This window comes from Tubulanus polymorphus, chromosome 7 (assembly GCF_964204645.1).
Source record: "Tubulanus polymorphus chromosome 7, tnTubPoly1.2, whole genome shotgun sequence".
Lineage (NCBI taxonomy): Eukaryota > Metazoa > Nemertea > Palaeonemertea > Tubulaniformes > Tubulanidae > Tubulanus > Tubulanus polymorphus.
Genome location: NC_134031.1, coordinates 2,204,612 through 2,218,185, shown reverse-complemented (window position 1 = coordinate 2,218,185; position 13,574 = coordinate 2,204,612). Strand labels below are relative to the sequence as shown.

The 13,574-nt window shown below is 41.2% G+C and overlaps 2 protein-coding genes across 4 annotated transcripts; one reads left to right on the top strand and one right to left on the bottom strand.

Moving 5' to 3' along the window:
- Positions 1-13: 13 nt before the first annotated feature.
- On the bottom strand, positions 14-1,989 carry LOC141908974 (neo-calmodulin-like). Its single transcript, XM_074799281.1, has 5 exons — positions 1,726-1,989; positions 1,551-1,584; positions 1,221-1,367; positions 390-632; positions 14-301 (listed from the first exon to the last, which is right to left on the bottom strand). The coding sequence occupies exons 1-5, from the start codon at positions 1,735-1,737 to the stop codon at positions 213-215; spliced, it is 525 nt and encodes a 174-aa protein (XP_074655382.1). The 5' UTR covers positions 1,738-1,989; the 3' UTR covers positions 14-212.
- An 889-nt stretch (positions 1,990-2,878) lies between these two features.
- LOC141908256 (exonuclease mut-7 homolog) lies at positions 2,879-13,225 on the top strand. 3 transcript variants are annotated; one of them, XM_074798212.1, is made up of 19 exons: positions 2,879-2,953; positions 3,812-4,033; positions 4,175-4,302; positions 4,543-5,112; positions 5,339-5,392; positions 5,485-5,624; positions 6,165-6,268; positions 6,347-6,459; positions 6,752-6,912; positions 7,338-7,503; positions 7,868-8,069; positions 8,808-8,917; positions 9,227-9,355; positions 9,847-10,066; positions 10,648-10,829; positions 11,265-11,426; positions 11,509-11,562; positions 12,028-12,156; positions 12,622-13,225. In XM_074798212.1, the coding sequence occupies exons 2-19, from the start codon at positions 3,847-3,849 to the stop codon at positions 12,985-12,987; spliced, it is 3,177 nt and encodes a 1,058-aa protein (XP_074654313.1). In that variant the 5' UTR covers positions 2,879-2,953; positions 3,812-3,846; the 3' UTR covers positions 12,988-13,225. The 3 variants fall into 3 exon arrangements, with proteins under 3 accessions (XP_074654313.1, XP_074654314.1, XP_074654312.1); XM_074798213.1 differs by lacking the exon at positions 2,879-2,953 and adding an exon at positions 3,549-3,688 and having other exon boundaries at positions 12,610-12,742; XM_074798211.1 differs by lacking the exon at positions 2,879-2,953 and adding an exon at positions 3,552-3,688.
- The last annotated feature ends 349 nt before the right edge of the window (positions 13,226-13,574 follow it).

Below are 13,574 nucleotides of genomic sequence, written 5' to 3'. Positions count from 1 at the left end.
GGATAGCGAACATAATCATTCCATTACATATTTTACACTGTTCTGAATGTGGAGCCATGAGTGCCCCTTAGCAAAAAACTAAACGCGCCGAGGGCAACATCGTGTATTTTTAAAGCCTTGTGCCATATTAATGTGATGCTGAATATATTTGTGTCGTTTTATTATAGAACTGTTTTTTCGAACATTCACACGCGTTGCTCTCCGTCGACTTGTCACGTGTTGGCGATATAAGTCGTTTGTTTGGCCGATGTGAACAAGCTCGAGGGTTTTCTATCCTCCCACATCATAATTCTTTGAAATTCTGCAAGATTAAATTATCAACGGATCATTTAACCGAAAAACATCCTTTGACATTTTACAAAGGTCACTATAGCAGCCTTAATTCATACCATCATAATTCAATTTTCCATCTTTATCGAGGTCAGCGTCCTCGATCATTTCCTTCGCTTCTACCTCCGTAATCGGTTGACCTAGTTTAGCCATGACGGTCATCATTTCCCGCGGTCCGATCAGTCCATCGTTGTCGGTATCGATGGCCTCAAACGCGTCTCGCACGTCCGTGTTTTCAGTTTCAGCGTGAAATTTCTTCTGCATCAGTTCGAGGAACTCCGAAAATTCGATCGTCCCACTGCCTGCGAAACAACAGATAAAAATCATCAGAGAATCAAATAGTTCATAGATTGGTCGTTTTTAACTGCTTTTTGAAAACATGGCAAATATTTGCAGAATAATCCAAAAAAGTAAATCGAAGGTTCTAATTCTCGTTCAAGTTCAACACCCACTAAAAAGAAATCAAAACAGAAGCCTGCTTTGCAATTTACGCAGCTACTTTTCAGTGAATTATACTCAGGATATTGCATAAAAGGCCAATTATTAACCATCGATCAATCAAATATTTGATTTATTACTTCCCACCCGTCGGTGGGTGTGCTGTTGAATAATGAAAACACCTCAATTCATAATGAATTGAAGTCTAATGACGTATTAATGCGTATTTCTTTCCTGAACTGAAAAGAGTGTCGTCGTTTTCATACAGGTCATTATTCAATGGGGTCTTGTTTGCGACCGCCCGCATCTAACAAGCCGATCCATAAGGTGCTAAATCAGTGATCGTCCCGTATGGATGAGTGTGTTTAGGGTTTACATGTCCGCGTTGATCAGCTGGTTATGTATCGGGAATTACAAGAAGAGCCACGAGCTTCCGGCGACAAAATTCTTACGATCGGTATCTATTTCGTTCATGATTTTCTGCAGGCCGTCTTCATCCGGCGCCTGACCGAGCAACGTCCCCAGAACGTCCTGTAACTCTTCTAAAGATATCTTCCCGTCTCCGTTTCGATCAAATGACGCAAACGCCTCGCGAAACACTGAAATATGAGGGGGAACTATTGATTACTGCGGAGAGCGACAGATTTCTTACCAATACCAAACTATTAGGTCTTTCCCACGGGGTTTGGAAGAATGTCGTTGCACGTGTTGATTTTTTTGTGAACCCTCGAAGGAGGCATGAAAGCGAGAGTGCAGATCCCTAAGGCTAAAATGCAACTTACTTTTAATTTCTTCGCTTGTGAGTTCTCGTTCAATCTGAAAGTGGCAATAAGCTAGTAATGAGCTAGAGACGTAGGGAGAAGCAGGGGAAGGAAATGCCAGAAACTGTATGTAGGCCTATTACGTAGGTTTCAGAGGTTTATTAGTAAGTGATACAAGTGACGTTCCTACGCTTACCTTTACATCCATGATTCGAAAATTCGTATTCTGACAAAACAAGAATTATCTAGTTCTATCTAGATCAACCACCGATTCGAAGGCTCGAAGGCTCGTGTACGATTTGCCTGTTGAATCTAGAACTAAACATTTAAGACACGTTTGTTTCCAGTTGTAATAATCTATATCCCAGTTATACTGATTCTCTTGATGAGTTTGTGTAAATACGATATCATCAGATATCGACGCGCACCGGCGCTGATTCAATTTGAGCCAAACTGTGATTTATATCCTTAGCGCTACTAGGAATTTTGTGTAATGTGTAACTGGTGCGTACGTATACAATGGTCTCATTGCTAGATTACAGGTGTACCGAGTTCCCCGTTGGTGACAATTATAAGACTAAAAAGACCGGTTTTTTGCCTGAGGCACCGCTATTCAAGTTACAGACACGCGTGCAAAGCTTTTTATCGTACTTATACGACTATTATAACAGGTTTTTTGTTTTCTACTGTATTCGTTCAAGCCTCAACCTTTAATATGACATTGTTTTTTTTTCGCCTAACGAAAATTTTGTCCGGCGCTGTTGGAACAGTGCAATTTGATAGGTTACGCAGCTAGAAGATAGAATAAAGCTAGGATACGCTTCTTTTCTTTCTCTTCGTACGTCGTGTAACCGTACTTGTTAAACAATTTGTAAATTTGATAGAATTTTTGTAACGCCCCCGAAACCCGGGGGTGCGCCTAACCCCGCATGACGCCAGGTTTTTTGTGATAAAACATCTGCGACTATTTTTAGACTGCTGATAGTTTAACCTGGGAGATTAATTGAAACTGAATTGAGCCCGGGTTAAAGCCATAACAAGTTGAACGGCAAATCATAGAACTCACGTGAGTACCCGGCGAAAATCGGGCTGATGATTTGGAGTACACCTGTGACCGGTCCATAGGCCGAGAAGGTAATCAGAGATATGATATTGTTGGAGCACTCCTCGATGAAGATGTATGGTGGACCATAAAGTGAATATATTACTTGAGGGTTTAGCGCTAAATACTGGTTCCTTTATTGTATTAGTATCTATCAATGATGATGATGATGATGATGTTTTGTAAATGTTTTCGTGATTAGCGAATGGCGGCACCCATATTCCGTATTAAGGAACAATAAAGTTTGAATTGAATTGGTTTACGCGATCGTAAGGTTATTGTGGAGTCACCCAGGAAATGGAAAAATTGTATTAGTTTTTTGGTAAAAAGGGCCCCAAAATACTTTTTAGTCCAGCAAAAACCCAAGAAAAGAATAAATCAGTTTACCATATCAATGATATATTAAGCCCGGCCATTTCAGCATGGTCAGGGGGCTTGTCTTCAATCATAATAGGCCTATCGTTCTGTCTTTTCTCGCCTGGCTGTCGCTGATCCGCACTGCATGCAGACCGCAGTCCAGTGTGGGGTCATCCTTATTACCGAGATGACGTATTTTACCGAGATGAACCGAGATGAAATGAAATATAGCATATTTGTTTATTCCTTATCGATTTTAACACTTGAAATCATGTTATATCAGTAATAAATACCTTCTACTAGAGTCATATTTTGCATATATTTTTTATTTAAAAAAATTTTGACTTCAAATACGTAAACTCGGTTAGCAATAAAATTTCATTGAATTTGATTGATCGACGATCTCATCTCGGTAAAGTTAAGATATTTTTCTACATAAATATCCGACAAAATATGTAAAATATGACTCCAGCAGGCATTTATTACTGATATAATATGATTTCAATGGTTAAAATCGATAAGGAATAAATAAATATGTTATATTTTATTTCATCTCGGTTGATCTCGGTAAAATACGTCATCTCGGTAATAAGGATGACCGTCAGTGTGAGTGTCAGCCTTGGGGCGCTGATGACAAGAAGCATTATTGGAACAGCACTACTCTGCAAAGAAGCTTTCTAAACTTGTAGATACACAGACAGTATGAGTAGACCTGTCGTAATCCTTTCTTCTCTTTCTTTTGGCCTTTTAATTTGTTGGACTTGGTTGGGAGTTTCCGAGTAGACTAAGCTTTAGTAATCGATTGAATGTTTTGAATTTTCAGATATTGACAGGTCCGGTAATTAGTAGAACATAGAAATGTTCCCAAATGCAACAAACTGTAACAAGAATGGAATTGGGCGTGGAGTTGGTCGAGGTCGGGGTCGGGGTCGGGGTCGGGGTAGAGGAAGGGGCCGCAGTCGTCACCAAACTGCTGCTGCTGCTGTCAGTGTCAGATACCCAGGAACTTCAAATACGGCAAAACCACATCAACAATCAAAACAAGGTAAGAATACGGAATTTTTCGAAATCAGTGTCTCGGGGGTGATTACAGATAAGTCAAGGGTTTCATAGAACTTAGCATACCAAAGAAGGCCTTCTTGAAGAGACTATCTTAAAGTGAAGGCACTGAAATCTAATTTTGTAGGTGATCTGGTGTCGAGTATGAAGTCGTCTGTTATGCCCGGCGGTAGTGAATGTAATTACGCAATTTATGACGATTTTAGCAGCGACGAAGACTTAGAATTTAGTAATACAGGTTACACTAAAAAACCAGTAAGTCATGGAGTTAGCCTAGCGCTGTTTTTTAAAGTTGCTTTCATTTTGTTGTTAAATACGATACGCATGATATATTTCAAAATACGGAATTCAGATAATCGTTAGTATGTAAAATGATTTCGTTTTTTGTCTGAGTAGTCTGAGTCATCTGTGTCCGATTAAGGCAAGGTAAACTGTTGTTGATTTATTTATTCGAATTAAACCTATCCAATTTCTTCTTCTCCATCTCGTATATAGATAGCTACTGATGTTCTGCTGGCTAAAAACACGCCGAAACCTCTTCCGCGAGTGTGTCCGCTAAAACCGGCGACCGAAATAAAACCGCATCCGAACGACGTAGACGAAGCTTGGATGAAATCCCTGCAGCGGCGAGCTCAACGGAACGCGACCGACGTCACGCGATTGACGTCGATTCTACTCGATCTGGAATACGAGTGGCGGACGTGCGCGAAGGATAAATTCCGTCTGTCGGCCTCGATTCAGGACGCGTTGAACGACCTCGTCGATCCGTACGCCGACGTCTTGTATCTCGTGCAGAATACTCGCGACGCCGCGGCCAACAAAACGACGACGTTGAGTTGGAACATCGCGAAGGAGTTCGCCGCGTGGATCGGATTCGAGAGTCGGCGCGAACATTTCGCCGGTTCGCTGACGCGCGATCTGAAAGTGAAAGCTTTCGCGGTGGCTATTCGTGGACAAATGCATTTATTAGAACATATAGCTTCGGCTTACGTACTGAAAGAGGGTGTCGCTGATCACGTGATATCGGTTATCAATGATTTTTATCAAGCTTCCAAGTTTAAAGAGGTCAATTTGATGATTGAATAGTTTTATTTAACCCTTTCAGTTCGTCTACATCGCAATGCGGTGTATAAATCCTTAATGAAAATTGCTAGTACACCGCATTGTGGTGTAATGATGTTATTAATTCTTTATCTCTATTGAAAACCGACAAAATTTTTACCCAAAGTGAGAAAATTGTATTCCCCCCAACAAACTTCTCGTCTTAAGGAATAGATATTCAATTTTTCAGGCTGCTGTCTGCGTCGCCAAAATCGGTCTTCATGAATACTTTGATCTAGAACTGGTATGTAGAATAAGCATGCATCGCATTTCGAAGTCTGATTTTGAAGATTGATTTCGTAGTGATTTTCCATTTGATTTTTTTTTTATTTGAAGATGGTTATGCCACTTTTGTTCACCGATAAAATCAACGTCATCGAAATGTACGTCTTCCGTCAGCGCCACATACAAGAAGAACTTTTACGTCTGATTGATTCTATGTGTACGAGGCATTTCGCTATGTTGGAATACGTTAGGTAGGATATCCTTTATGGTGCCTGGAACCAGCACCCTCTCAGCCTGGAACCAGCACTTTCTCAGCCTGGAACCAGCATCCTCTCAGCCTGGAACCAGCACTTTCTCAGCCTGGAACCAGCACTTTCTCAGCCTGGGACCAGCACCCTCTCAGCCTGGAACCAGCACTCTCTCGGTGCAGGTATCAATCAGCTGCCTGAACCCTGCACAGGCAAAGTATCAATCTGCTTCTTAGGCTCTCACACTTTGGTTCAGGACTTCACCTGAGACATTTTCAATTCAAAATGAACTACAAACACCAGACATAAGACATTTTGCCAGCACACTTTCAAAAAATAAACATCCATGCTTCACAATGTGTTCAGTATTTCACCTAAGACATTTTGGATTGAAAATCAACTGCAAGAACTTGAAAATGAATTACGAACACTAAACATTAGACATTTTATGAAACAATGTTTCCTTACCTTGCTGTTCTTTAGACAACTTAAGTAATGACTCGGAGGTTACAGTAAATGTAGTTTTGCTGTTTCGAATTTCAGACGTTTTTCCGTTAGAAGTCAGTTGGTAAAGTGGGACCATTTGAACACGAAAGTTCTGACGAAACTCGCCGTACGACTGTTAAAACTTTATGATATACCCGCAGGTAATTTCAATCGGTATTCTTCAGTGACTTCCATAAGTGAATTTTGCGATTATCCGTTGATATTCTTCATCATTTCAGAGGCTTGTCCGAACATTGCGAAATCTCGCAGTTTCGGAAGTCTTCGTTATGTTTTACACAAACGATTCAACGAGAAATCGATCGCGGAAGATGTTTTCGATGATCTAGTCGAGGTAAAATATTCTTAACTCTTGTGACTCTACTAGAATATTGATTCTAGTTGATCAGAGGTCACTGGTCTTCCTAGAGATCAATCTAGAGTTCAAGGGAACCTCGTTAAAATGCATGACCAATGTTCAGTACGTAGGTTGAGGGAAAACTTGCTTTTAATACCCTGTGCTCAGTGGATTGAGGGGACAAATTAACCCCAAACTTTCTCAATAGATTGCAGAACTGGTCCGAGGGCCTTCATTTTAAAGATGGGATCATTGAGTGAAGCTTGTAAATTATTTTATTCTCCTGCAGTCTGTTGTAAACGATGACGTTGATCTGCAGGAGCAGTTCATCGACAGCCTCGTCGATTACTTCGAAATTAATGTCGCGAAGAAATGGGCGAAACGCTTTAATCTACCTCGTGATAAACTACCGAGTCAGGTCGTAGAGGCCCTCGACGCCGAGGAACTAGAGTAAGTTATCAATAGATTTTACCCATGAAAACTTGAGAGCCGTATTTGATTAATCTTTAAGCTACCGAAGATATTCATTTCTTTTCTCGGTTTAGTCAGAATTTCATTCAGAATTATCCAGCAATATCACAAGTTCACATTAATTGTTAAACGTGTTTACAAGTTGAATTCAAATCTACTTAGAGTAGATTCTGTTTGTCTCGGATCATAGGGGACCAATACATTTTCTCCTGAGGCAGCAGGTGAATTTTGGTGTGCAGTCAGGGTAACGATGGTTCTCATTCATCGCATGAATTATTGTTGGAAAATTTAAAAGATCTGTCGACGGCACCCATTAATCTGAGGAAATCAGTTCCGTGGCAAGCACAGTGTACTGTATGTACGGCAAGCCGAACGAGTATTTTCAGCCTCTGTTTTAATGCTAGGTCACCGGTCACAGGCAATGACGGTAACGAGGATTGGGATGCCGAAGGTTACAGCGCCGAGGAGCTACGCGCGATGAACTACCATTCGTTAAAACTTCCTCGAGATTCAATTCATTTCATCGATTCAGCTCCGGCATTTTATCACTGTATGGGCGCCATTACTCAGGTCAGTTACCGCGAACTTTAACATTTATACCGTAGGCCTGCGTATGATGATTAGGAAATCAAGGAAAAGTCAGCGAATTTGAGTTTTGGTGTCTTGTTGTTCTTGCTGATGGCGCAAGAAAAAATGACACATAGAACCTCGTGATAAGAAACACTGAGGATATCTTATAATTCAATTGGGGAATTTTTGGTCAAGGGTCAGGGAAATTTTAGGGAGTTGTGGATCCTCTGATCTGTTAGCAGCCTGTCTATAGGTACTGGGGATCCGAAGGGTCTTAGAAGACTTCCCCTTTTGCCATAATGCCCTTTTGGTGAAACCCTCAGATCTTGCCCCTCCACCGAATGTTTAATTTGTTTTCACACAGGCTGGTACAGTAGTGGGTATCGACGCTGAATGGAGACCGACGATCGGACAAATGATGACATCACGAATATCGCTGCTACAACTGGCGACCGAGTCGAATGTCTACATACTCGATATAATCTCGCTCAACGAGTGTTTGCTCGATCGCGACTGGCGTCAGATGGCGGTTGCATTTTTCGCGAACGAGAAAATTCTGAAATTAGGTGCGTATTTTCTGCGCTTATTTATATCCGGCGTTTTCAGGATTTTTTATGACCCAGTTATTGGATAACCCCTTAACCCTTTCAGTGCGTCTACACCGCAGTGCGGTGTATAAATCAGTGATGGATTTTGCTAGTACACCGCACTGCAGTGTATTGATGTAATTAGTAATTTGTAATTATCTCTATTGAAAAATGGCAGAAAGTGTCAAACATAGTGAAATACTAGTAACTAACGATACACCGCACTGCGGTGTAGACGCACTATAGTGGTATTCCCATTGTTCAACACACTAGTGTGGAATTTTTTAGAATTTTCAAATTTTCTCCAGCACTATAGGGTATTAATTAGTCAGCACTGAAAGGGTTAAGGCCCAAAGCGTTTGTTCGAGTCACATCCAGTATAAAGATGGTTGAGAATTGGGCCTGTTACAGTCATTCTGAATATAAATTCTGTCCCTGCCTAGTATACTAGTTGATGACTGTTAAAATTGCCCACTCTGAGAACTCATTAAGGGCAGGCGATGGGAAATGTGCCATCATACACTCACCTTCGATAAGCTTCCTATATCGGTGCGGGGTTGGGTTAAAGTTTACTACTGAAAAACTACCTCATTAACAATGCAGTTTTAATTGTCACTACCCGGTATGTCAACTAATCATCGGTTTACTTGAAAACTTTCGCCGGTTGATAGAATATTTATAATCGATATAATTTATGGTATATTTTCTAAATTGAAGGCTACGGGATTGATGGCGACCTTCAGATGTTGGTGAAAACGTGTCCGTGTATGAAAGAACCGATGTTGAATACAACGCGAGTCGTTGACCTTCAGAAACTTGTAGAAAAGGTTGGTCGAGTTCAGATGATTGACTCCTAGTTACGTACATTACATTTTCTTCACTCATCTAGAAAGCTTAAGGAATTAGATAAATCTGGGAAAACTCAGGGAATTTGGATAATGCTATTGACCATGCTTTTTTATCAATAGGTGATTCAATGAAAATGAAAAATCGTAACATTTTAAACTTAGAAATTTCTCTGATTCACTCAATTTTGTTTAATCACATGGAAATACCTTAAAGAAACCCTGAAAATTCCCTCGAAATTGGGTTTTGTGAGAAAGTCGGTTTCCTTGAAGTAATTTCGCTGTTTTCAGATGTTGAAAATCTGCCCGAAAATGTTCGTAGAAGAAGTTTATGATTTTCAAGGCGAGGAGGACGTAGCAGGATGTCAGGTCACTTACGTGGTCACTCCGTTTATAACATCAATTGGGCCAGTCACGGAGGTAAATAAAAACGCACCCTCAGTGTGATCTAATCTGTCTTATCTTCAACTGTCGAACTGGATTCAGAGTCAACTTAAACCTGTATAACTGTGGAACTGGATTCAGAGTCAAATTAAACCCGCATAACTGTCGAACTGGATTCAGAGTCAAATTAAACCCGCAAAACTGTGAACTAGATTCAGAGTCAAATTAAACCCGCAAAACTGTGAACTAGATTCAGAGTCAAATTAAACTCGGCATAACTGTAAACTAGATTCAGAGTCAAATTAAACCCGCATAACTGTGAACTAGATTCAGAGTCAAATTAAATCCGCATAACTGTGAACTAGATTCAGAGTCAAATTAAACCCGCATAACTGTCGAACTGGATTCAGAGTCAAATTAAACCCGCATAACTGTCGAACTGGATTCAGAGTCAAATTAAACCCGCATAACTGTCGAACTGGATACAGGGCGTCTTATCATATGTGTTCGCTTAACTTTATTTCTAGTTACCAGTTACAAGCGATGGAGATGATGAGGATGGAGGAGATGAGGCTGAAGCCAGTTTCTCAGCGACGCCTGTGAATCACGTAACGTCTAACAGTAAAACAGAAGAGAAAGGTCTCAGCGATCTCGTGCGACAGTGTTTGGGTAAACCGCTCGATAAACAACAACAAATGTCAAACTGGGAACGAAGACCGTTAAGAGAATCGCAAATAACATACGCAGGTACGTGCATGCCTTAAAACTGAAATTTACATGGAAATGAACTGTAAAGATTCAAACTAATATGTGTAAGGGGGTTCGGGCTGCAGATAGATACTTGTATAAACTCACTGTGAAGTTGAGCGGTTACCAAACAGTAATGTGGCCTAAAGCCTAGCGCACATCGACACTGCGATTGGAGACAACTAGTTGCAAGGCAGTTTTCGGCGCATGAGAGGAACTGGCTGGATACGATCAGTTGCTTGAATGTGTCGATGTGAGCGAGCTTACGATTGGTAAGCGTCGATCTATCTCCAGTTCCAGTCAGTTGCCCATGTTCTACTTTTGAGCAACTGGTTGTACTCAATCGCAGTCATATCCGTCGCTGTGCGCGCTCTGGATCTCGACGATCGACACGCGCCATGCAGTTGCTGCAACTGACCGGTCGTAACTAGATTTCGTTGCGCGCGGGGTAATCGTTCGGTAGCAACTAGTTGTCTCCGATCGCAGTGTCGATGTGCGCTAGGCTTAAGATAGGGAGGGGGCCATAAAAGACCTTGACAATGGTGCAATTACTCATTCTATCTTCTCGCTTTATTTCATAGCTCTCGATGCGTTCTGTTTGCTGGAGGTTTACGACGTGTTGAAACAGAAAGCGAAAACGCGTTGTATCAAAGTGAATATGGAACTACCGCTGTCGACGAGTTGGATTACGAAAAAATCACGCGCTCAGAAAAAACAGAAATACGTCGCGGAGAAAACCGTGCGAGTTCCTGTAACAGAACAGGTCAGTAACTCACGAGTTCCCTTATTATTATACCGGTATAGTAGAACAGTGGAAATGAATTACCGGTTATGATAATTCTACAGTCAAAGTGTGTTCCTGGAACCCAGTTCCTCAATTCTGAGTTAAGATTTGATTCGGGGTTTACTCATTGAAAATGAACTACACTATAACTCGCTTAATTCGGATCGGTTTCATTCGAATTTTCACTTATTTCGGACTAAAATTCCAGTCCCCTCTAGGCGACTTATATTCAAATGAAACAAATGAAGGCACATAATTCGGATTTTGTTTAATTCGGACACAATTTTCCAGTTCCAGGTGATCCGAATTAAGCGAGCTGCTGTAATTTTAACTCTAACTCATAACTGTGGAACTGAATCCTGTATTCATGTTATGATCTAAACTCTCCTGCTCTATCTATATCTTCTGCCACAGCTATCGCTAGCGACTCCGAACAGCAACTATCAACCGATTAGACCCGATCAACTATCTGTAGTCGTTGACAATATGCTTCAAGGATTGGGCCGACAGTTGAGATGTTGCGGCGTCGATGTTAAAGTGTTAGATAACGGTATGGATCACGACCGAGCCGCTCAGGTACGCGATGCGTTTCATATATCGCTTTCATCGCTCTCAACTGATTATCAGGCCTCGCTACAGGTTTGCGTTTTATTTCCAGATCGCTCGCGCAGAAAACAGAGTCATTTTGACATCAGGACTTCCGTACATGACTGTGAGTTTTCAAATCAAAGCCCTCTTTGATTGTGCTCTTCTGGAAGATGGAATATAAGGCTAAAAAAAATTGATACCTTGTTTCTCCGCTCTGCTGAGCTTAAATGTTGACCCGGCCGGCTGCCTATCTACCCTATACATTACTTTTTTTAAAATCGTGATCAATTTTACCATAACAGACCCGGTCGCTATAGAAATGAACTGTTTACAAATTTTATCATATTTTACAAAAATGACCCGGCCGCTGCGGAGAAACAAGGTATCATTTTTGTTTAGCCTAATTTCCATTTGTAAATTTCTTTCATCACAAAGATGGAAGAATTGGGCAGAAACTCCAAATTGCGGCAACAGAAAGAGAAATTAGATAATTCCTCTTCTGAAAGGGCACAATGAAAAGGCCAAGACCCAATAAAATGTGTCCCTAATCGAGTTGAACTGTATTTTGAAATACATCGTTTTTCCGCAGTTGAAGTCTCAGGTACCGGTGGGAATGTGTTTAAACGTTCCGTGCGCTAAAGCTAAAGAACAGGCGACGATAGTGCTGCGACATTTCAACGTACAAGTCAGAGAAGAGGATATATTCAGCCGATGTCAGGTGAGACTATAAAACACATCGAGCAGCCAGTTCCACAGTTTCATGGCTTGAAAATGAACTCATTTTAACTGTGGAATGGGAATGAATCTCGAGGTCTACATTGATAAGTTGCAATTAATTTAATGAGAAATAGACATTTGAAGGCGTGAATTGTTTCGTAGTGGCTGTTTGCATACCTAAACTCTCTTCTGAAGCTTATTTTGGATAGACATAATTGAAAATAAATTAACCTCACTAGATCTAACTCAGAACTGTGGAACTGACATAGAACTCAAATCATGAGTTCTACGTATGGTCCTGATGAATTGAGTATGACTACCAGTATCTAAACATGTCGAACTCTGGTCTCAGCACATAGCCACCTTCGATTTCCTTGTAATGACATAAACGTGTTGAACTGATTCCGTATTTCAAACAAATCTTGACGAAATAGAAATGATGAAATTCTCTCAGTCTATATTATAGATATGTAATAGTAACGAATACGCGCGATTCCCGGCTGAAGTTATGCAGGAAGCGTGGCGTCGCGCACAGACCATCAAAGACGTCATGGACATCAAACGCACGTGGAGATCCCCGCACGAAATGCGACCGTCAGACCTGCGCAGCGTTCCCCTGCGCGGACACGACGGTCAACTGGATTTAGACACGTTGACTGTGAGCCATGGACAGCGGCGTACTCGCGTCCAGATCGAAGCCGTACCCGAGGGCATACTGGATAAAATTACTCAGTATTTCGTGTGCGTTAATTGCGGGAAAGTGTTCTGGGAAGGAACGCATTTTACGCGTATATGCGACCAGTTCTCGCATATTTTAAATAGTGATAGTTGAGAGGGCGAGAGGAGGGTTGAGCTAGTCTAGTACCTAGCCGTCGTTCATGTAGGGAACCGGTAACAACGACTGGTATTCAGACTAGGGGTGAGCAAGATGAGGAGAGTGATTGATGCAAGTTGAACGGGTTGGGGGAAGAGTGACATACAAGATGCATTTTAGAAAATTATAGTTATGATGCAGTGGAAATTTTAAACTTCGTTTTTATTTGTGTAATAAAATGTAAATAAAAATCTTTCGTGGAAAATATGATAAAACCAAATTAAGAGTTTTTCGTTCTTGTCTCGCGTAGTCTCGCTAGAACGTAGTTTTTTTTGTGGTTCTTGAATCGGGATCCATACCTTAGGAATAGGTTAATACAGTTTCTGGGGAATTTTAATGGCCCTCCCAGCGACCCGATGTGTTTTGAACGTCGACCTCAAACCGTATTCGATGAAAGATATGCTGGGATTCGAACCTGATGGCTTCGAGCTGTCACGGTTCGAACGTAGACCGATTGCATTCACACTCGAGAGACCAGTTCTGGCTGAGCCTAAAAAAATTGATACCTTGTTTCTCCGCTCTGCTGAGCTTAAATGTTGACCTGG